Genomic DNA, 24,430 nt, shown 5'->3' with positions numbered 1-24,430 from the left:
CACTATCTGCATCTGTTGAGTGATCCAAATATCCATATCTGTGTTTGGATTTGAACTGGAGATGGGCGTGGCTTATCTGTCTAATTCTAGTTCTAATATAATGGAGCAAGAAAGCTAGCAACAATGTCTTTCCCAAATCAGGGAACTATTTATTACTTACTATTTATCCTAGTGAATCTTGACTTAGCTTGTATGATTAGCCATGTGTATGTAGAACTTATTTTTAATGATTACTGCACAACAAGCAGAAGAAAAGAAGTGTTTAACATTCTTTTATTAAAGGAATAGGTTTGATGATGCCTTGGTTGCAGCGAGCTTGAAGTAGACTCTGCTGAGGTTTTGCAGAATGCGTAGCAAAGTTGCAAGAGGAAACGTACTGTTATTCCTAATATGGAGTCTGTTACATTCGGTACTTTGCTCTTAATCCAGAGGCACATCCATTGATGAGTTCTTCCAGGACTTCTGAAAGCCTTGGGGAGAAGAGTCATAGTCCAGAGCCTGAGGAAGTATCTTCGATGCTCGAAAGTCCTTTCCTCTGTCTTCAGCAGCAGTAGAAGTATTTTCTTGCCTTTGGGATGGAGGCTTGGCTTTGCTCAACTTTTTGCACCGTGTTGAAGCCGCCCCTTTACAGATTGTGACTGAAGTTCTGGTCACAGGTGGTAAATGTGTGATGGAGGAGGTCCTGCTTGGGCCTTGATCAGTAACAGAGTGTCCACTGGTGCTGAGTGCAGGAAACCTGGTGTGTACAGATGCTCCTGAACAGTTCGGTTTCTTCCCATGCTCAGTTATTTTCTCCTCCAGTATTAGTGGTGGGAATGAGGTGGTGCCTCTCTGTTCATTAGAGCTCTGAAAGGTCCTTTTCCCATCACATGGCCTCAGTGTCTGGTTCACTGGAAGCAATGGAAGCTGCCAATCCTTCAGTTGTAGGGTGTTTTTTAGGTCGTGGTTATACCTCATGCTATAAATGTAAAGCTTTTCAGTAAAGAAAGATTTGTATAAAGCGAGAAAGTATTTAATGTAAAGCTTGTGTCATGGCTGAGTTTGGTGGTTCATCCTACTGTGAGGTATTCATTATGTCATAAAGGAACATGAACATGTCAAAAAACATGTCGCTAGGTGAACTGGCAAAACTAAATTACCCCTACGCGTGAATTAGTGTGTATATGTGTGAGTTCCATCCAGGATAAAGTGGTTTCTGAAGATGAATGAATGAATGAACGAATGAATGTTTTCTGGGTGGAAAAATAGGCACATAAAAGCTAGCTACTTGAGGATTAACTTGAGTGGAACATCCATTTTTCCTTGTTAAAACAACAACAAAAAGCAATAAACGAACTAAAATACAAACTACACCTCTTTAGGTCTTGCAAACAAAGCACGATTACTGAATGTTAAGTTTGGGATTTGCATTCAAGATATAAATATGTCAATATTTCTGCCCAAAGGTTACCTAATACAGCAATAATCGGTATGGCAAATGTAGAACACATACTTCAAATTCTGTTAAATTACCTTTATTTACACTTGCAACAAATATGAAATTAATTTCATTTTCAGTAGAAATGTAATAACTGAATACTGAGATCCAAACTTGAGGCAATGACTCAATCATGCGAAGGAAAATGCGCAGTATACTGTATAAAGTAATTTTCTTAGTGAAATTTATGCAACTCAGAGGCATTTTTAATCAAAGAGATGTAAAAATGAGTGTTTCTTTTGGAACCAGTCAAGTGTGTATGAGAAACTATATTAGCATGAATTTCTGCGATGCATTCTGATAACACAACAGTGCTCGTGTCCTTGAGGCATCCCTGCTAGAAGATTTTTTTGCTGTATGAAAAACCTGATAATTACATAAATATCGCTCTCTTATTCTCAGTTTACTGCAACAGAAACAGACCCTGCTATGTTTTTGTGCAGACGTTTGCTGCTGTGAAGGATGCACTGTACTCCTGACAGTGAGCATTTCCAGTGCAAAAGAACAGAAAAGTCTGTGTGTATTGGGGCGGATTTTAGTTGGCACTGCCTCCGTTCTTGAGGAGTTTGTTCAGCACACTGCTCTGCTTTAAGGCCTTCAGGTCGGAGATGTCCTCGGCGAACACAGGGACGTCTGAGCTCTGTTCTGCTCCTTCACACTCACTCTCGCTGTCGGACAGAGCCGTAAGGAGAGCGTCGTTTTCATATGTCGGGAAATAGTACCTACAGATAAAGGGAGGGACAGGAACTTAAATAAACTGTCAATCAAGAAAGCATGTTAATCTCAGAATCAGGCAAGTGTTAAATACATTGTTATATCATGACAATTGTCTAATCACAGTTTTCTATGTATCAAACTATTTGCAAACTATTTGTCCATTCAGGTTTGAGTGATGATGTGGTCTAGTTATCCAACTGTGTGTAGTTACTGTTGTGTGTATTTTTTATTGCACCTGATATTCTGAAATAATTGTAGTTTTGTACATTGCTCATCTTTCACCTGTCTCACTATTTTGCACTTTATGTATTTCTAGGCTTTGGTACCACTAACAACCAGCTGTTATTCGTTCACATCAGCAACAGACAAGCTGTTTGTGTCCCTTGTACTTTGTCTCTTGTGGGCATGTAGCAACTGCTACTGTTAACTGCTTCTGTTGTCGCTTGTGGGCGTGGAGCAATTTGGAGCAACTGTAGAGCAATTTGTTTTTTTCATTCTGACATGAAACGGTAGTAGCCAAAATATAACTCCTTCTAAAACTAACTATTTAAACACAATCTGAATAACGTTCTAATCAGGGTGAAAATCAGTTCATTTGATTTATATGTTATGTGTGAGACTAACTGCTAGCTTTGCTGGCAGATTAGCAAAGCAAGCTAACTGTACTCACTACATACACTCACCAGCGACACCAACAGTCTCTGCTACTTCCTTCCAAGCTTTATTTTTCTTCATAATGTCTCTATATTCATTTAATGAGAGGTCGTATGAAACCATGGTTATAAGTTTTTCTTCCATTTTTACATATAAACTGCTTGCAGGTACGAAGTAAAGTTGCAAGTTGGAAACTAAAGAAACATCAGACATCATGTCCATGCGAATCACTCGCTTGGATTTGCCACTTTACAGTGCCGTAAATAATTTGCATAGAATTGAGAAAATCTCAGTTGAAATGTTGGTTGCCATTATCTCCATTTTGAAATTGTGCCTCCATTTTGCAGATGGATATAGAAAATGAATAGATGATGTCACCTGTCACTCTGTCGCTTGTTAATGTGAACACAGGGTTGCCTTTCCTCTGCCCATTTTCACCTTAATAATGTAAATAATAAAGTTCTGGGACTCAGCTATCATCCGTGGTCAGTGTCGACATTAAGCCCTTGGATCATAACCAGGTAACAGTTTGTATGGTTGGAATGACTAAATAAATATCGTAAAACACGCAGCTTGTCATGTTACAGAGAAATCGGAGCAAGCATCCTCCTCTATCCTGAAGATTACAAAATCCTGACACTGGAGTCTCCTTCCATGAATGTTAAATAAACATCTCCTTAAAGGAAACTTCAACTTACATATGATTTTACGTTTTTAATCCTTTTATAATTAGTCTTAGATTGTGTAGAGGGTTGACTGTACAAGTCACTGTGAATGAGCTGTTGCTATAGAAACAATAAGGTATTAGAAAGAGTGCATTAATATGAACCTGTGATTTGAACTACTGTCAGAGCTGCTGTTATAGAAAATGAATCCACACCTTCTGATTGGAATCAGATTTGAAATTTCAACAGCTCTCTGGTATAATTCTGTACACCACACATAACCCTAGTGGTGAATGTCATGGTATGCTGAATAACTGATATTAAATACAATATATAAAATATAATACTGTATTAAATACAGTATAATAAGGTTTGTTCAGTGGATTCTTTACTCACTGTGGTTGGTCCCAGTGTGTGCTGTCTGGAAGCTGCATCACATGACTGGCCTCCTTCAGGTGCTGCAGCACTTCTTCTTTGGTTTCGAACTTCCTCTGGCAGCCATGACAGCGGAACTGGTGGAGCTCACGGCGGATGTAGTTCACGAGTTTGACTTGCTGGTAAAACTTCAAGTCTGGAAAGGAAACAGTATGAAATGAGGAGCTGCATTTCCTGTAGCAGCACTCCACTTTAAAGGTGGAAATGGCGAGACTGTACTTACTGAGATCTGTTTTTAATTTATGGAGGTCAAATTGATGAGTTTTCTGTAACAAGTAGAAAAAAAGTACATGCTGATATAAAATCATAATGAAACTCTAAATGTCACAAGAAATGTTAAAATCTTCATTTCTGAATGTTGAATGCATGTAGAGGCAAGAGTCCCATCAAAGCTTCACAACAAAAGATAGGTTTTTCTTTATATCACATTGTACCACAGCACAGTTGAGTTCTTGATTCTGATTGGTCAGAAGGTGTTGATTAATTTTCTATTACCAGCTGTGATGTTTAAATGATTGTGCTCATTCTAATACGTTATCATTTCAATAGTAACGAATTACACAGGAACATGTTGTTGGACGTGTAACCTTGAATATGGTAAAGCTTTCTGTGAGGAGATTTTTTTTTTTTTTATTTAAGAATTTATGTAAGGAGTCTTCAGGGTTAGCTCTTTGACACAGTCAAAGGAAAGCTGTAACATGTAAAAGTCTTTCATGATAAGCTGCATTTTTGCAAATTCAAGATGTAGATAAAGTTTAAAATAGAGCTGTCATATGTAAGTGAACAGGAATGAACTTCCACATCATGAAACATAACCATAAACAGGTTATTAAAAAAGTATTGCGAGTCATTCTTTAATTAATAAAAAAAAATGCAATTATTGGCAAATTGTTGTGGTATAGCAAGCATAAAACACTTCAGGGGCTGATGTTATAGAAAAAATCAACATCAGTGAGGTAATGGCCTGATGAGAACTGATTATTTACTTATATCAGTCACCCCTTTGTTTTATTTCTCACAAAGCATTCAGTATATTAACAGCACTTCATAAACATTCTCAAGCAATATCAAATTCATAATGCATGAACACTGAGTAGGAGTATTAATAATAACCTGCATGTGGGTGTAGATCTTGTCCATAGTCTCCTCCTGCTGCTCACAGAACAGACACACAGCACACACTGGGTGAGCCTGCCAATCGGACCAGTCACTGCACACAATACAACAACACAAATCTCACACATGTAGCAGCTGACCTTATGATGTACTGTATGTGCAGGGGATTCAAACATGGCCACGCCTTCTGTGGTAGAAAGTCTAAAAGAGGCTCTTACTCGTCTTCATCCTCCAGCAGCTCCCTGTCATCCTCAGACTGCACCTCCTCCCAGGTCTTCCCCAGCTCCTGCACACGTTACAAAAAACACGTCACTTTACACTTCAGCTTGCTCTCATAAAACTCTGTATCAGCAAAATCAGGTCTGGATGTACTTTAATATCTGTAGTTCAATATAAAAAAACAATTATTCTTCAAATGCATCCCCTAAGAGTGACTAGAATCTAAAATTCATGACCTGAAAAACATACCAAGTAATTGATGACATAGAAGCGATCATACTCGTGATTGCTGGCGTTGATGCGTCTGTGTTGCTTCTTTCTCATGTGATCTTTCAAGGTCGTCTTGTCTCGAAAGATTTTCTCACAGTACAGACACTGCATACTGTCAAAGCACAAAAAAAAAATATTAAAGATAAGAAATGTACTTTGTTTCATTATACAGGGTGTCCCAAAAGCCTCCATACATAGGGGACTGTGTATTCCAGCAGCATGCTGGTTGTGCCTTCGTCAGCGGATGTTCGTGGACGTCCACTTCTCGGTTATTCCGCAGCACTTCCAGTCTTTTTTAAATTTGTTAATAAATTTGGCAACAGTGTCGTATGTGATGTGCTCGCCATGTTTCCTGTTAAAGTCCATCGCAACCTTGAGACGGCTTCCTGATCCAGCCATGAGAATGACTTCAATACGTTCTTCTTTTCTCAAAGGCATTCCTAAAGGCTATCTGAAAAAAAATATATATATAATATAAACTAAGTATGAAAAATTTTGGAAGCCATTTTGCTAAAAAGTGGTCATTTCCCCTGTGTATGGCGAATTTTGGGACACCCTGAAGCTGCACTCTGAATGTGTTGCAACTCCATGCAGCCACCAAGAGAGGGCGCTCTACTCAAAGCTTCATGCTTTCTGTGGATAAGATCTCCTGTATCTTAGCAGTAATCTGTGGCTGTGTGTGCAGCAGCTGCAGGATTACTTGTCCAGTTTCCGCTCCAGCGTATCGAGGAACTGTGTGCAGTAGACGATGTTGTCGGGCAGGCCGATGCTGAACGAGTGCTCTCTGGCCATATGATTGAGCAGCACAGATCTAGGAAAAGATGAGGAGCACGATCAGAGCATGAGGAGAGGAGAAACCTACACCACGTCTATTAGTCAATGTTCAGTGATATATAAATTATTATGAAAAATTAACGATATGATAACACAATTATGGTTTTCAGAATATAATGATTTCCGCTTAAAATGTTTAATGAGGTGAATGTTAAATGATGTAATACTGCAGTGGGAGAGTAAATATTACATTCTAAATGATACGGTTAGAGAAACTAGATTTTTTTTTTTATATAACAAACTTATTTAGAGGATAGCTCTAGGCATCAGTCATTTATCAAAACTTTTTTTTTCTTAATTTTTTTACATGCTAGGTTTGTTCTTTAAAAAAAGTAGGCCAAATGCTTTTTAAAAACATAGCATATTGCTGATACACCTGGAAATGAGGACATTCTCAATGTGTTTGTTTGTCAGGAATAAGAAAACTGTGTGTGTGTGTGTGTGTGAGTGTGTGTGATTAGCAGCAGCTCTTACCGGTTTCTGGTAAATTCTTCATTACAGAACATGCAGCTCCGCTGAAAGCCGGTATCATCTCTTTCCTTCTGCTGCTGTTCGAGAACCTCCTCCTGCTCGACACACAGCAAAACTCCTCAATAATTAAAACACACTAACCCTTCACAAGCACACAATAGATTCAAAACGAAACAAGTTTTAATGCACTTTTTAAAGAAATAGTCGTTTCTTCATTTCTTTCATTTCTGAAATATAGATATATCATACAATATGTTCCATACAAAATCCAGTTCCATAAATCCATTCACACTGACCACCATTTTCGGCGTAATCAACACACGTCAGAATAAATCTGCATAATTAAGCACGAGTGTGTGAAGTTCTCTCTGTGTATTGCAGTGAACATCTGAGGAAGGTCGCAGCAGTTCGTTCAGTGGCGGCCTGCTACGATGCGGCACGGGCTGCGGTGGTGATGGCAATACAGGGTTGCCTAGCAACGGCGATCGCAGCTTTTTCCCAGAGATGTGTGTGCGAGATGATGATGTTGACTCATTATAACCCACAAAAACAATGCGGGTGGGAGCTCGGGCTTCTCACTATGCCTCTAATCACTTTCATATGATTTCCAAGAAATATCAGGTTTATGCAGTTCATAGGCACATAGCACACTGGAATTGTGTTTTCATCAGCTCAGTGTTTGCTTTTACTGGAATTGTTGTTATGTTGTACTAATTAATGCATAGAGACAAATATTTAGCTGTGTGTAGTTAAAATGCTTTTGAAGAACTATAGTAAGTGATCTATAATGTTTTATAGGAAAACCCCATTCACGCACGTTTGTACTCCGAGACAGTAATATCTCGCTTTGCCAATATGGCCTAAACATCACGTGAAAATAAACCCAAACCAGAATCCTTGAGCCCAAACCATAAATAAATGCCCCTACAAACAAAACAGAGACATGTTTGTTTTTTCCCCTTTCATCTGTATAATAAACTCTAGAGCAGTGAGATTTGTGAGCAGTGGTTTGTCTGATTTCTTAGGGCCACTGGGTGAAGGGTTAATAAATACACACCAGTCGTTTCTGCTGGAGCTCTTCTCGAAGGATGCGGTCCTCTGGCAGAACGTCGCACAGGAGGAAGTAGTACTCCTGCAGCTCTGAGAGACAAACAGTTACAGAACTGGTTATAAGTGTGCTGGTTAGAAACTTCCAACATGGATGTGCTAAGGTGGCTAAGGTGCTAAAATGATACATCTTATTTAACTTGCCTTCCAGAATTATCGGCACCTTTCATAACAAATGAGCAAAAATGACTGTGTTAAAAAAAAAACCACAATAATTTTCCACACTATAAAATATCTGGATAACATATTTGTCTTTGTTCTAACAACAAAAACCTCAATTTTTTTTAAATAATAGTGTTTTCTTACAAAAGTATATGTGCCAAAATTGGTGACACTCATTAGGAATATTTCAAATAAACACACTCCGTTTGTCATTCTTGGAAAACATAGATCATTTGCTCTCATTCTCCCTGAACTCAGTGACCTTTAACCATGTTCTTTTTCCCTGGGGTATAAATATGAGGTGGCACACATGAAAAATCCCTTTGTCTTCCACTATCATGGGAAAAACCAAGAAGATTCAACACAACAGAGATTAATGGAGGGGAGGGGGGGAGGAACTGCACAGTTTTTGAATCTCTGAGGTTGTCAAGTTTTTAAATCAACATTTAAATGCCACTTTCATAACACCAAGCTGTCTGGAATCTTTAAGAGAAAGAAGCCCTCTGGCTTACCGGCAGGTCCCTCAGAGTTGGTCTTGATGACGCTGCAAAAGTCTGTGATGGGCTGCTCTGTAAGCCTTTTCTTCCAGTAAAGCATGTACCTGCAAGAGAGCAGCAACATTTTTCATTATGGCTCTGAATCGAATGCTATATTTAGATTCTTAAACTCCCTGGAGCCATTTGTGGGCCCAGATTTACTTTATTCCTTACTCTCATATCTACATACATTTCCTACCAGCAATTATCAAATAACTCAAAATAGTTACTAAGAATACGAATGCTCTAATATGAAACTTATTCAAGTTAATGCGCAGCCTCAGCCACTAATAATACTATGAAGCTTAATGTACACTTCCACTGTCAAATGTTTGCACACACACCTGACTGAAGGCTTTTTTTCATGATCTAACTGTTAAGACTCCAGTCCTGGAGAGCTGCAGTACTACAGAGATTTGTGTTTTCCCTCTTCTAATGCATTTTTTTATTTTATTGGTATAGATCTGGATTAAAACCTGGCACGTTAATACAGAATTCAATCACAGATATGAATATATCAAGGATTTTACAATGGCTTCAAACATGGCTCAATAAAACTACAAAATGTGGAAAAGTTCAAGGGGGTGAATACTTATGCAAGACACTAAATATATGTAAGTAAGTTTTGGGTGATAAATCCATACGTGTCATTTCCTAGTTTTTTGATATGATTACCCTAAAATGTGAAAAAGATTAGTGTGTCCACACTTTTGAGTGGCACTGTAAAGCCTGTCATGTGATCACTGCCTTCATTATTCACTCACACACACTTACAAAATACACAGGTGTGAAAAGAAAGCTCCTCCTGGTCAACTTTCATAAAGCCAACTGAAATATTCATATCCATAACCTCGGACACTTTCGACTTTAATATTATGATTCATTTGGAAAACCTGACCAAAGACAGAATCACAGAATTGTTTATGGTCATACTTTGGGAAGTCAGCGATGAGTTTGATGTCAGCGATGACCAGCTTGTGCTCCAGCAGCAGGTGCTTCAGGAGCTGGTCTTTATCCGAGAGAGGAGCTGTGTGTGAGCACAAAACACAGCACACTGCGCAACTGTCGTCCGAGGAGGAGACGGTAATGCTAGCAGTCAGCTGCTCAGGAAAGCACAGCGGCTCCAGAATACAATCCTGCCCACCTGAAGAGAGGACACGGCAAGCCGGGTACATCAGCACAGGTTACACACTCTCGCAGTCCTTCAAATTTAAGAAGGTTTATTGTTAAATTCTGTACTGAAGAAAGAACGTGAATTTTAAAAAAATAGTCTTTTTTTTCCACCATTTTCTTCTCTAAAAATTGCCTCACAATTTGGACTGTGATAATTTTAGCCTCAAAACAATCATACAAATACAAATCACATACTATGACCTGCAGCCAATTTTATAATCATGTACACAGAAGACAAAATGAAAACTAAAGCCATGCATGGTGAGCGTGAGTCCGATGAAACAGATTAACGATATTCACTAATTGATCGAATTATTATAAAAAAACATTATTCAACCATATTTGAAAGGGCAAAGTTAAAGTTTAACAAGCATTTGTGAAAAAGGTTGTTATGTAGGCTAATTACAGAGTCTCATGCAGGAATCACTAGTTTGCTGTTGTTTTGTTATTTAAGCTGCATAATGATTCCACTAAACTTTCATCCTTGCTCTTAATGCCATGAAGTGTTCACTTGTAGGTCCGTAATCAAACTCATCTAGCTGAACTCTTGCTGAAGCAACTGTCATTAAATTCTGCATCTTTTTCTCAGTAAGACAACTTCTGAGCGGGGTTTTTGTGTTATTTTGTAGGCTATTTTGTGCAATGGGTCTAAAATCTGGGAAAGTTTCACTATGGACACTAATCAGGAGTCAACAAGAATCTTTGAGTCTTGGTTTTGCAGATTCCAAAAGCATGCTCTTTTGCACTAATGGCAAAACTGTGAAATTCAATAGACTATATAATTCTATGCAATTGTTCAATCATCAAATGATGGATATAATTAGACCACGAGAGAATGCTTACAACCCTATCAACCCATCAACATAACATATAGTGATTTACTGCAGAGCAACCTCTGCTGATGACGGATGTGTTATGGATGTGACAGCGAAGTGGGCTGACAAAAATGGAGTCTAAACAGAGGTCGAATCTGGGCACAACTGTCACACACAGGCTTCATGAATCTACAAACTGAGCTAGAAAGAATTCAGCCCCAGCCTTGTTTCCGCATACCATTCTGTGTATTTGTCTTATGAATATCAGTGGAGGCATTGCATGTGTTCCAGAAAAGTCCAAACTAATCCGCCTTGAGACATTTGTTGAGACATTTGTTAACAATAAATAATCCCAAAATTGATGTTTTTATCTTTGAAAGACAGGGGAGTTTAGCTGTACTGTCAGCGTACAGCTACATGTACAGCATGCAGTCTCCTGCATGCTACTCAACAATAAGAAGTCAAAATCAGTATCGCAACTAATGGTAAATACAGTATATATGAGTAGGAGCAAATATACATCTCTCTCTCTCTCTCTCTCTCTCCATACATACATACATACATATACATACATATACATACATATATATATATGTATATATGTGTGTGTATACACACACACACACACACACACACACACACACACACACACACAAACTACCTACCTACCTCTCTATCTATCTATCTATCTATCTATCTATCTATACAGTTTGTGAGTAGTAACTTATTGTCGTCCTATTTTAATACACAATTTAACACAGTAGTATGAAATTTGGGACATTAAGATGTAGGTAATATTAAGAACATATAAGTCATTTTCTTTACTCCTAAACAAAGCTAGACAATTAAACACAACCATTTCTACAAAACAATAGTCTAAAGAAGCGACAGAACATATATGAAGATACATTTTTTCACGACTGTCACTAATAAACACACAACACTAATAAACACTCTCTACCTGTTAGCTCAGCACTCGCCTTCACAGCCGCCATCTTTAAGCACCGCAGTCACGTGACGCACGCACGCGCTCCTTGACTCGTCAGGTTTATGGGACTTGTAGTCTTTTGTGTTCCTCTTGCGCTTCAGTGACTCAGTCTCCCATGATGCATTGCTGTCGGGAGACTGTGCTGTGGGAAGGATGCTGATCTGAGCGTCTGCCCTCGGAACAATACAGTGCCATCCAGCGTGCCAGCAATATGGACCGTATCGCTTTTAATTCCCCTGTTATATAGCTAACATGCGTTTTATGTGCTAGAGGAGAGAAAAAAATGTGGATACCGACCGAGCACGAAAAATATGGCGTGGGTAAGTTAGATTTTCATTGTTTGCTGCGTTTATAATTGAAATAATATCACTGGTGCATTAGTGCAGGTGGGAAAATACGATGGGCGCAGATCAGATCAGATCAGATTAGATCAGATCAGATCAGATGAAATCAGATGTGTGACAGCATGCACATGAAATAACAGCTTGTTTATTTATTTGTGTTTATCTGACATTGATGAGATCAGAATTTAAATATGTCAGGATATTTCAAGATTGATTTGATTGGAGTGTTAAATGCACTAGGAACTGCATGAGACATGTTTATTAGATTTCATTGAAACAGGATTTGCATCCTTCCCTCTTTGTTTTTGTCATCCCAGAGACAATGATGAGTTTGTTTGTTTGTTTGTTTAATAGCATTTTTTTTAAATAGCAGTTTACATTGGAGGAAATGCAAGATTTGTTGACTGAAAAATAGACATGTGACATTCAGACATTTGTGTTTTATATTTTTATTTATTTAAATCAGGAGTTTCAAATATATGGGATTAATAAAGATTCAAATGTGGCACAGGAAATGAATTTAGAATCCGTATTTGAAATTTAAATAGTCTTATGGACTGTGATTGAATTGAAAGATTGGGAAAAAAGAGCTACTCAGTTATTGCACTAGGCAGAAAAGCAGAACAATAAACTCATGGGCTGTAAACTCAACTACTGACTAAATGTGTTAATGATATATAAAATTCTTCATTAGCCAGGCAACTATCTGACAGATTTGGTATCACGTCTCTTTCCAGAAGAACCAGTTCAGGGGATTCACAGTGACGGGGGTGAATACTTATGCATCCACAACTTGTATGTTTTTTATTCAGATAAATACTGGAAAATGAACACATTAAAGGGAGTTGTTGATGTGTTATTGGTCACTAAGCTGATTTGTTTGGTCCAATCCACTTGACATTGGACGAAGTGTAATGTGGTCTGTTACCTCAAACGAGTTTCACACCCCTAAGATGCCTTTTTGATTACTGTAAGAAATGAACACACTGTGTGTTGACTAGCTGAATAAATGTCTGTTTACTGTAAGGTACAGAATACAGTCTCACCTTCATTATCTTTATGATGTTCTGTCTTTCGATATTCTCTGTATATCTTGTGTCCAGGGATAGTAAACTGTCTGGCACAATCTCACAAAATCAGCAGTCTAAAAACCACAGATAGGAACAGTTTTGTGTATGTGTCCAGTGTGCTTTTGTTGTAATGAAGCTGACAGGGTGAGGGATAAATCTTGTCAGATGGCTGTAGTAGGCCAGATCTGTCAAAATCTGGGCAGAATCTCCCAGAGGCTGGCGCCGAGTGGACAGCGTCGTCTCACTGCGTATAACAGGAAAAGACAGAGGACACAGCATCCGCTTAGCTAGAAGCTTGCCTGAACACCACATTAACACTGACATGCTCCTACTGCCCCATTTCCAGCCGTGTCATTCCTGAGAGACCTGTGAGCCTGTGAGGAATCATCTGCCCTCTTCCTCAATCTCTGAAGTCCTTTTCTTGAAGAATTAGGCATTGTAGGTCTTGGCTTTGTCTTTAGATAGTGTAGACAACATTCTGTATTGCATTTACAGTTTGTGATATTCCATTAGTGTGTGTTAAAAACAAAATGGTAAAGCTGAAGATTATCTTATATTATCAGGACCAAAGGCATTTACATTTACTCTGATTCATTTAAAGCCCCACAGCCGTCATGCAAAGGCCATATTACAATAATAATTAATAAAGAATATATTGTACAAGTCTACTAGAGACAGTAAACAATATCTCATTTCAGAAAGTGAAGAGAGAGAAAGAGGGGAATAAAACATTGTTGTCTTTCTCACGTGAGAAAGACAACAATGAGCAATAGAGACAGCCAGAAGACAGAATTCACTCGAAAAGAACTGTTTTTATATCCATTTCTACAATGAATTAAATATTTTACTTAGTAATAGTTAATAAAATGTCTTTTAAAATGGAAGACCAAATCATTTGGCATCATTTATCAATCTTTTGTTTGTAAAGTTATATGTAATTTTTTCATAGGCCAAACCAAATTAAAAATATCTGCCAGATTTACAGGTTCTCAGTAATGCTGATTCTTTTCATACTCAGCTGCGTATGTTGATAAATGCCAATCAACCGTAAATTACCATGTGTGTTCACAGCACAGCTGATTTACATTTAGTAACACCCATAAAACTCCTTAAAAGGCAAAGCTCACGGAGAGCTGAAAACAAGAAAATGATGACTAAGTGGTGAAAGAGCATTTCTTAAGTGCAGTGTGTGCTAAAAATCTTCCAGTAATGCAGTTCAGCCACTGCGGCGTGTCAGCTCCTATAAAACTCCTTGTATGGGGTGCCATTTCTTTTGTCCTAATTGAATGTCCAGTCCTATTTGCCTTAATTTTTTTATATTTGTTTTGGATTGCTTTGCAAGTCATTATTATGAAAGCACTGAATTCAACTACATTTTCATTACATCTGTTTATCAATTGAAATAAATAAGCAATTTCAACTTGCCAGAGGAATCTGTATATGAAGAGTTTTTGAGATGGGCACAGGAAGTGTGATAGAAGAACTGAGTATTTAGAAGACGTGACTTCCCTTGGCAGGGAGGGGCATCACTGTGACACAATCACACCCGAGTTCACTTGAAGCGAACCCCAGACTACTGTTTTCACGTAGAACAGAGATCACAGGACATCAAAAAACAGCTTCCACACATGACCACATGCACCAAACTCTCAGCACAGACAGCTTTGGAAGGAAAAGGAGAAGAGAATCAAGCAAGGCAAGAGAGACACAACAGCAACTAATACTGTCCTCTCTGTCTCTGCATAAAGCACGGAGTAAAACAGAAAAAAAAGAAAATACTTTCATGACAAGCTGGAGTAGGACTCCGAGCTCGTTCAAGTAGAACGTGGAGAAGTGCTTTTATATTAGTGCACACAGCTACTGAAACCTTTATCGTTCATGAAATATGGATGGAGTCCAGCAGGGATGTCTGCGCACACACACACACACACACACACACACACACACAGATACACACAGACACAAACACACACAAAAGCATGCATACTGTAATCTTGGCTGCTCCTTTCTCTTGGTTGATATAAGGATTGATGTGCCATCTGTGTTATACTGTAATCCTTCCATCACACAGGCCTCTACAGAGCGATGAGGACATTTCTCCACCAAGGGACATTTTCTCTTTCAGTCCAAAAAAGTTTTTGTTTGCAGCTGGTAGAGCCATATGTTGTAAAAGAAGTGCAGCGGGAGTGTTCTATTGATCAGCAGACAGCTCATTATTCTCATGATAAAAACTACTGAATTTAAGGGTGCGTTCACACCTATTAGTCCAAATCAGTGTGGTTTATTTGCTATTTGGTTTCTTTTAGTTTCACACTGCGAATAATTCAACAAAGCAAAAGCTAAAAAAAAGTGCTGACTGTTGGATGTGTAGGTCTGAAAACTCCTTCAGTCTTTGACCGGAAACAGCTTTACCAAGTATCGCATGCACTGTTAGTCTTCTCTTTTTGTCCATGACATTTCTGCAGTTCTACAGCTCTGTCCTTTGGTTCAGTTTTCACCTCACAGTTCAGCTGATCAGCTTTCTACAGAAAAATGCTGCAACACAAAACACACGGCATGTTGGGTTCACTTCCTGCACACGGCTCGAATCTGAGTCCGATCACTTTCTCACTGCAAACAAATCATGAGTTCAGTTGGAACTGGACCAAAACCACTTCACTCAGGGTACTTGCACAGAATCAGCGTTTAGTTCGTTTGAATCAAACCCAAACACTGGTGTGTTTCCCCCTTCAGTGCAGTGGGAACGCTGCAACCACACTCGGGTGTGGACCAAACCAACCTGTCAGAGCGTGTATGAGCGAGGAGGTCTTGGTCCATTTCCAAGTGAACTCGAGTGAGGTTTGATTGTAGCGAGGAGCAATAAGCCATAAGGTGCAAACTCAGCCAAAGGACAGAGCTGTAGCACTGCAGAAATGCCATGGGTATCTGGATATTTGTACAGCTGGACAAAAAGAGAACCAAAGAGCACCAGAGAGGCAAACACACCAGGGTTCAAATCAAACAGACTATATTCTGCATAGGTTAATGCACCCTAACGTTGTGTTGTTGTGTAATGTATGATTCAACACTCCATGTTTCCAGGCTCTGCAATCACACATCTTATGACATCTTCCCTCAAGGGAACTAGTTGAACGCGAACCGTTCACTCATGGCCCACTTCACTAGCCGTGTCCCTGAGGAGCATGTAGTCTACGTTTGCAGCTGAAGTGAGACCTATTGTAACATCCTGATCTCACACTCTTTGGCTTGTGAGAGTGTATTTATGACAGGAGTGTGTGTGGCATATAGATGAGCCTCTGCTCTTTGTCACATGCTGACTCTGCTTGGGTTCTGCCCTGGTTCATGGGCAGCCGGATAGGAGGAGGGAGCAAGGGACGTTAAAAGCGAGCGACACAAACACACACAGGCACTGTTAGAGCTCAGAATTGGGAAGTGTTAGTATACATCGGGGCTGGTGGGGCTAATGGCACTGTGTGAATACTAATTGAATTTTTGTATTATGTACATATTTTTTTAAATTAAAAACCCCATTTCAATGTTTAAGATCCCATTCCCTGAAACACATGTTTTCTAAAATATTTGGCTACATTACCCATGATGTCACTTGACGTAGGTAAAGAGCTCAGAATTAAAGCACATCATTATATCACACTTTATTTTCACTTAGTTTTCTAATTAACTATAAAAAACAAACAAGTCTATGTCCTAAAAGTGATATTACATGTATATTATGTATAGTTTATTACATATATTATACTATATATTATAGTATGTGTATTACATATAAGTAGTTAATGTCCAATAAGTGTTCTCGCTTTTTCTCAAATGTCGTTCTATTAATATTTAGTACACTTTGTACATTTACAGTGCCATTCATCTCTACCATATGTAGTGACCATATAGTGAATCAGAAATGATTTGGAATTAGACCTTATTGAGCAAAGCTGAAGATTTCCTGTAGACAGTATAGAATGTAAAATTAAGCTAGGTTTTAGTGAAAAAAAAGATTACTGTGAGTAAATAAATAAAAATGAATTTACAACTTTAAAGTCTGTGATCAAATTATGATATTTCCTCCTCATAATTTTCCTTAGAAAATGCATTTTTTATTTTTGTTTTAACTGTCACTCTATAATTATTGGTTAATTATTTTAAAATACATTTGAACATAAAATCTGGCATGATTCAAATTCAGATGACATTTTACAGATTTTTAAGGACAGCATTTGGTTTGTTCTGATAATTGCTTTGATTATATATTGTGAAATTCTGCATTCACATTATTATTATAGTTGATACTCCAGAATCGTCGCCCGTCACTGTCTTTGTATTCCACTTTTCTAAACTGAGACACAAGTCAGTGATTGTGATTGACACTACAGAAGTGCACTAATAATGACACTGAATCCTGAATGAAGTTAAAACACCACGCAGTGACAAGTACAGTTAAAAAATGAATTGTTTTTAAATGAAGTGTTGCGTCATAAGCTGAGAACAGGTTGAGCAATAGCCGAAGGCTTTTCAGTACTGCAATGCTGAAAACTTGCAGTCCAGAACATTTCAGCATCAGAGAGTTATGCGTGGTTAAGATCTGTGCATTGGCATGAAACAAGATGTTACTTTGCCAACTGCTCGTATCATGAGGAAAAGGTGTGAAAGTGCGTTCTGCAGGATATCAGTTAGTCTGTTAGTCTGATATATTATCTCTCACTATGCCTGCTTTGCTTCAGTGATACTCTTCCTGTTACAAAACAGCAGATAACACTGAGTTCTTAGTTACAAAAATAACTGTGTAGAGTACAAACAGGCCAGAATTGGAGTTTATTTGATGAAACTGATGCACTGGCTAAAGTTTGATTACATTCATTGAAAAAACTAACAAGAAATTAACAAGGAAATGTTGCTATGCCATTTTTGGTCAGAGTTTTATAGGCCTTTTCTTACCTCTTCCTCTCCGAGGAATGTCTTCAGAGTCTCAGCCTGTTGTTCATCAGCCTTTGGCTTGTAGCAGATGTGTGAACTTGCTCTGTTTCACTTCTGTATCTGTCTTCCTGGTCTTTCTCCTTTAGGCCAGTGAACATAATCTTCTCTTCCTCTGCCCACATTTTTACCCTCCCACTAGGGTATAAGAAGACAAGCTAATCATGGACTAACACAGAACAGGTGCACACATTCAGTGAACGAACCACAGGGCAGAGGTGGAGACAGGACCGAAACAGAAACAGAGGCACTTGGCACTGTTTGCTCTGAGATTTTTATGACAAATGCCTAGATCTTATCAAACTCAAACCTGGCCAATCACATAATAACGCATCTCTGCAGCCACTGTCTTTACGTGCATTGCTCATTTAATATTCAGGTTCTTACCCCAGATCCTTCCATGGATTGAAACTGATTATATTTGAATATTTGCATATATTCACAATATTTGAAAATGCCAGCTGCCCTTCATAGCAATGGTCCAATATTACTTGGACCAGAGTCTTGGGCTGTGAAATCTGTCACTTCTCTTACCTTCATGGATGATGCCCAGCTGACGAGTGCAGGAACCTTTTTTCTTAGCAAGTAATCACCATTTCACTTTGTTCCTATGAAGAGAAAAGAGAACCACCTACGGACCATCTGGACCAGAACTATCAGAATGTTGACAGTTACAGTCTCATCAGATAGCCACATCTCAGTGTGTACACACTCCTGTTTATGATTTATTAATCAGTTGGACGAGGAAATAAAATTGGTGGAAGTGGTGGCACAGTGGTTAAGGCTTTGAGATACTGATTTGAAGGTTATGAATTCCAATCCCAGAACCACCAAGCTTCCACGGGTGGGCCCTTGAGCAAGACTCTTAACTCTCACCTGCTTGGTTTTATCCTGTCCCAACTGTAAGTCACTTTGGATAAATGCAGCAGTCAAATGAGCAAATATCCACACAGATGTACATACCTATAAACACAGACTACAGGGAGCTTTTCAGAGCTGGATATATTTGCTAGATTGAAAAATGTTTGAGGTTTAGGTTATTCAGCAGTTTGAAGCAGTTGGTGCCAGTCAGTGTTTCAGGTTGTTGCACAGAACTGTATTGATTGTTTTCATAATCGCCTCCCCTTATACATCATGAAAAATGGTCTGAAACCGGGCTAGAGTTTATGTCTATCCATGTACATGACATGACATGAAAGTTATGTCTAGCCCCGTACATGACGTAACAGTTATGTCTAGCCCTGTATGTGATATGACAGCAGTTATGTCTAGCTCCCTACATGACATGACATAACAGTTATATCTAGCCCTGTGCATGACATGACATAACAGTTATGTTGAGGCCAGTACATGACATAACAGTTATATCTAGCCCCATACATGATATGACAACAGTTATGCTCTGTACATGACATGGCATAACAGTTATGTCTAGCTCTGTACATGACATGGCATAACAGTTATGTCTAGCTCTGTACATGACATGGCATAACAGTTATGTCTAGCTCCATACATGACATAACAGTTATATCTAGCCGCGTACATGATATGACAACAGTTATGTGCCATACATGACATGGCATAACAGTTATATCTAGCCCCGTACATGACATGGCATAACAGTTATATCTAGCCCCGTACATGATATGACAGCAGTTATGTCTAGCCCCGTACATGACATTACATAACAGTTTTGTCTAACTCCATACATGACATGACATAACAGTTATGTTGAGGCCAGTACATGACATAACAGTTATATCTATCCCCATACATGATATGACAACAATTATGCTCTGTACATGACATGACATAACAGTTATATCTAGCTCCATACATGACATAACAGTTATATCTAGCCCCGTACATGATATGACAACAGTTATGTGCCATACATGACATGGCGTAACAGTTATATCTAGCTCCGTGCATGGCATGACATAACAGTCATGTCTAGCTCCATACATGAGATGACAACAGTTATGTCTCACTCTGTACGTAACATGACATAACAGTTATGTCTGGCTCCATACATGACATGACATAACAGTTATATCTAGCCCCGTACATGACATGGCATAACAGTTATATCTAGCCCCGTACATGATATGACAGCAGTTATGTCTAGCTCCGTACATGACATTACATAACAGTTTTGTCTAACTCTGTACATGACATGACATAACAGTTATGTTGAGCCCTGTACATGACATGACATAACAGTTATGTCTATCCCCATGTGGGTTTCCTCTGGGCTCTCTGGTTTCCTCCCAGCTCCCATAGTCATGCTAGTCAGTACAGGGTATTCTAAATTGATCCTAGTCGTGAAACCGTGTGCATGGTGCCCTGTGATTGACTGACATCCCATCCATGGTGCGTTCCCGCCTCATGCCCAGTGTTCCACCATGACCTTGACCAGGATAAAGTGGTTACTGTATGGTGAAGAAAGTAATGAATGGTCGAAAAATCACTGTTTCACAACTCCTACAACATATGTCTCCTCTGAAGAGGAGAAAAACCTGTGCATTGTCATTAACTGTGCAATGATGCAGGACAGCCATTATTTTGCTGTCACTTTTTAAAGCAGTAAAAACACTGAATCAACAGTGGCACTCCTAAGTGACTCATAACCTTAACTTCCGCAGACAGAATGAGGAAAACACGGGCTTTGTGTAGTTATATTTTAAAGATATTGACCAGCCAGACAAAATTTATGACCGAAAGCCGGTTCCTGTTGAGAAGACGGCACTTTCTTTGTGTCTGGCTCAGCAGTCGAACTCAGCCTCCTCCACCTGCATATCCTCCTGGATCTATTCCTGCTCACACCTCTAAAAAGGAAAATGGGCTGTGACAGCCTGGTATTTGATTCACGTTGTGGGCCGTGTTGCCTGGCAGATATTGGTATGGGATATTGGTATGTCTCTGGAGAGCTCAAATTTCATCTCTATACAGAATCACCAGCAAAATTTTTCCCATAGGTTTCAATTAGAGTTCATTGTTTTGTTTTTTTGTCCAGAAGAGACAGCTGCATGCGGTTGGTTGGACTTTTATTGTGCAGAATCGTTTTCTGAACCATATGGCAGATTTTCTAACCTTTGTACCAATTTGAAGTTTAAATCTAGAAAATGGCACCAGCACAAAATTGACTAAAATAAAAAGGCGCTCAAATTCCATAGTGTTGTACAGTTTTGGTTTTTTTTTCATTTTTTATTTTTACCATATTTCAGCTTTTTAGCCTCTGTATTTCTCATGCCAGAAACTCCAGACTGAGGTTTGACCTTGTCTAGTCGTTTCCAACTTTTCCCAGCTGTCAGGTGTCATATAGAGTAATCATGTCAATGTGGAAGGCGTTTGAAAAGGGCTCCTGTTTGCTGGCTAAACAGCTCTGTTTTTGGCTTGTTGGCTGCTGTCAGGTCTTTTAGTCTGATGTTCACCATGAGTAATGCTGCTGGAGCTGACAGGTGAAGAGAATCACTTTTAACCATCACTTTATCAGTTCAATTTTATAAGAAAAACCTCTCCTTATAAGCTGGTATTACACTGACTTTTGAGTGGAAATGTTCCTTATGAAACTGGTAATGGGTTTATAACACTGTAATACAGATTTGCTTTAATTGTAACATGTACCATATACTACATAATACTAAAATTCACAGATTTGAGACAGTGCACCGACAAAAGTGTGGCCATTGTGCCTGTTACTCCCATTGAAGGAGGTGTGGCCTCTGTACCTATTAGTCCTAGTGAAGGAAGTGTGACCTCTGTGTCAGTCTCAGTGAAGGAGGTGTGGCCTCTGTGTCCGTCTCGTTGGAGGAGGTGTGGCCTCTGTGTCAGTCTCATTGAAGGAGGTGTGGCTTCTGTGTCAGTCTCAGTGAAGGAGGTGTGACCTCTGTGTCAGTCTCATTGAAGGAGGTGTGGCTTCTGTGTCAGTCTCAGTGAAGGAGGTGTGGCTTCTGTGTCAGTCTCAGTGAAGGAGGTGTTGTTGCTGTGCCTGTCAGTTCCAGTGAAGGAGGTGTGGCCTCTGTGTCAGTTCCAGTGAAGGAGGTGTGGCCTCTGTGTCAGTTCCAGTGAAGGAGATGTGGCCTCTGTGTCAGTCTCATTGAAGGAGGTGTGGACACTGTGCCTGTCAGTCTCAGTAATGGAGGTGTGGCCTCTGTACCTATTAGTCCTAGTAAAGGAGGTGTGACCTCTGTGTCAGTCTCATTGAAGGAGGTATGGTCACAGTGTCAGTCCCAGTGAAGGAGGTGTGGCCTCTGTGTCAGTCTCATTGAAGGAGGTATGGTCACAGTGTCAGTCCCAGTGAAGGAGGTGTAACCTCTGTGTCAGTCTCATTGAAGGAGGTATGGCCACAGTGTCAGTCCCAGTGAAGGAGGTGTGGCCTCTGTGCCTGTCAGTACTAGTAAAGTAGGCACAGTCCCTGTACATATCAGTCCTATGGAAGTTGACATGGCCTCCAGTGAAGGAGGTGCAGTCTCTGTATTTCTTAATTCCTCTTTATTTGTATTTTTTAAGGAAGCATGGTCTTTTTTCTGTTAGTCTCAGTAAAGTTGGTGTGGATTTCCACTTGTCAAAGCCTTTATTTAAAATCTAGATTAAAAACTAACTGTCTGCATTACACTGTATTGCATTATTAACAAAATATGCCCTAAATCATTTTCTATTGAATTGTTGACTTGCTACTTTAAATATCTCTTTCGTACATCAGATAATCACTTATCAAAATGCGCATTACATCGGCTCAGAAGGAGAGATGCAGGTGGGATGTGTTACTTCACTCTTATTGATTGATTTGGTCCTACTGACACTCAGTCAATAACAACTTAATCCAGCAAATGTTTTGCCAAAAAGTAATTGGAAACACTTAGCAAAAGCATTAGCAGTCCTGATTAATTAATGCAGTCGACTCATCTGCTGCTCACTGCTCTAATTTCTGTTCGCTGAACATGGAGAGATTGTTTCTCCTCTCAGAACGTGCATCATGTTGATAGATTTAGCAAATAACACACATAGCTGTTTTCAACACAGAGACAGACTCTTTAGGCTGGCAGGAGATGTTGTTTTCCCAGGCATCTGGCACAAAGCGTTCGAGAGAATGGCAGCAGATCCCGTAAGACAGAGTTCGGTACGTTCTCTCCTCCTCTCTCCTCCTGTCTTTCCCTCTGTCTGGATGTCTATCACGTACACACACACACACACACACACACAAACACAACGTGCCCGGTCACAGTTACACACCATTCTCTCCATCTTTTTCGTTCGTGTTGCCATGTTGCCTGGTGACACGCTCTTTATGCGCTTCTCCGTGGAGAATAACTACACGAGCTCACACACTCGTCAGTGTGAAAGAACGGAGCTCGACATTACTGACACACATACATCTGCACATCCATCAAATCCATGAAGCATAATTTATTGACACAGTCTGGAGTCTTATTACTTTTTTTTATGCAATAATTCCCTACTGTGAAATGCTACATGTCAGCAGTGACAGGTGTGGAGTATTGCTCCTGTTTGCATGTGTCTATGTTTGTGTGTGTGTGTGTGTGTGTGTGTGCGCGTATATGTCTTTCAAAGGCTCACTGCATAGCTGCAGTTAAGACACTGGTGACAAAAACTTTTTCCTCAATGTGATGGGTTTTAGGGAGTTGCAGCAATACTGTCTAGATCTAACTATTCTATTTAATCCACTTCGTAAGTTTTCAGAAGTCACATGTTTAATCGAAATATGATCAATTTGACCAGATTTGATTAAAGGTGGTATCAGTTATTTTTGACTCACAAAACGCATTTTCTTTCCTTCAGCAGCTGTCAGTAAAATATCTGCTGAGAGAATAAATATGTGAATTGTTGACAAAACAAAATATAGTGGACCACCGACATCCAATCAGTCAGGATTCTTGCCTGTCACTCATGTCACTCATGGACGGCCTGAAGATCATTGGGATTGCTGGTAATGGTGCTGCTTGGGGGCCGTGGAGATGGCTTGGGGATCTCATATGGGCAGTTGTTTTGTGATGGCTTGGGACTGCGATTGCTGTGGTGGCTTTGGGACTGCAGTTGCCATGAGCAGTTTTGCACTCAGGTCTCCATCAGTGGACAGTTGATAGGTTCAACAAACCAGACTTCATGTGAAAACTGTAATGAATTTACTGGTTGCACAATTGCACTATTTGTCCATGTAGTGCACAGTTACAAAAGGGATTTATTTATAATTGCACTATTGCACTGTGTCACCCAGTTGAGGATGGGTTCCCTTTTGAGTCTGGTTCCTCTCAAGGTTTCTTCCTCATGTTGTCTCAGGGAGTTTTTCCTTGTCACTGTTGCCTCTGGCTTGCTCATTAGGGATAAGTTCACACATTTATAATTTAATTTGATTTAATTTTGAATGTATTTATCT

General features: G+C 39.4%; 2 protein-coding genes across 7 annotated transcripts in view; one reads left to right on the top strand and one right to left on the bottom strand.

The window, feature by feature from the left end:
* Window positions 1-1,498: 1,498 nt before the first annotated feature.
* Window positions 1,499-11,723, bottom strand: znf277 (zinc finger protein 277). Of its 3 annotated transcripts, none has more exons than XM_053235422.1 (12): window positions 11,613-11,723; window positions 9,597-9,807; window positions 8,640-8,728; window positions 7,916-7,998; window positions 6,862-6,953; window positions 6,254-6,364; window positions 5,533-5,665; window positions 5,283-5,359; window positions 5,062-5,158; window positions 4,172-4,214; window positions 3,910-4,084; window positions 1,499-2,199 (listed from the first exon to the last, which is right to left on the bottom strand). In XM_053235422.1, exons 1-12 carry the CDS (start codon window positions 11,644-11,646, stop codon window positions 2,013-2,015), a joined length of 1,332 nt encoding a protein of 443 aa, XP_053091397.1. In that variant the 5' UTR covers window positions 11,647-11,723; the 3' UTR covers window positions 1,499-2,012. The 3 variants fall into 3 exon arrangements, with proteins under 3 accessions (XP_053091397.1, XP_026802269.3, XP_053091398.1); XM_026946468.3 differs by having other exon boundaries at window positions 5,283-5,350; XM_053235423.1 differs by having other exon boundaries at window positions 9,597-9,865; window positions 11,613-11,668.
* A 54-nt stretch (window positions 11,724-11,777) lies between these two features.
* Window positions 11,778-24,430, top strand: part of dock4 (dedicator of cytokinesis 4) — an 86,260-nt gene continuing 73,607 nt past the window's right edge. For all 4 annotated transcript variants that reach the window (XM_053235421.1, XM_026946452.3, XM_026946451.3 and 1 more), the window contains exon 1: window positions 11,778-11,959. In XM_053235421.1, coding sequence (XP_053091396.1) covers window positions 11,923-11,959 — 37 coding nt within the window. In that variant the 5' untranslated portion in view covers window positions 11,778-11,922. The remainder of the gene's footprint in view (window positions 11,960-24,430) is intronic.

This window comes from Pangasianodon hypophthalmus, chromosome 7, assembly GCF_027358585.1.
Source record: "Pangasianodon hypophthalmus isolate fPanHyp1 chromosome 7, fPanHyp1.pri, whole genome shotgun sequence".
Taxonomy (NCBI): Eukaryota; Metazoa; Chordata; class Actinopteri; order Siluriformes; family Pangasiidae; genus Pangasianodon; species Pangasianodon hypophthalmus.
Note: the sequence above shows the minus strand (reverse complement) of the source record. Positions and strands in the feature narration are given on the sequence as shown.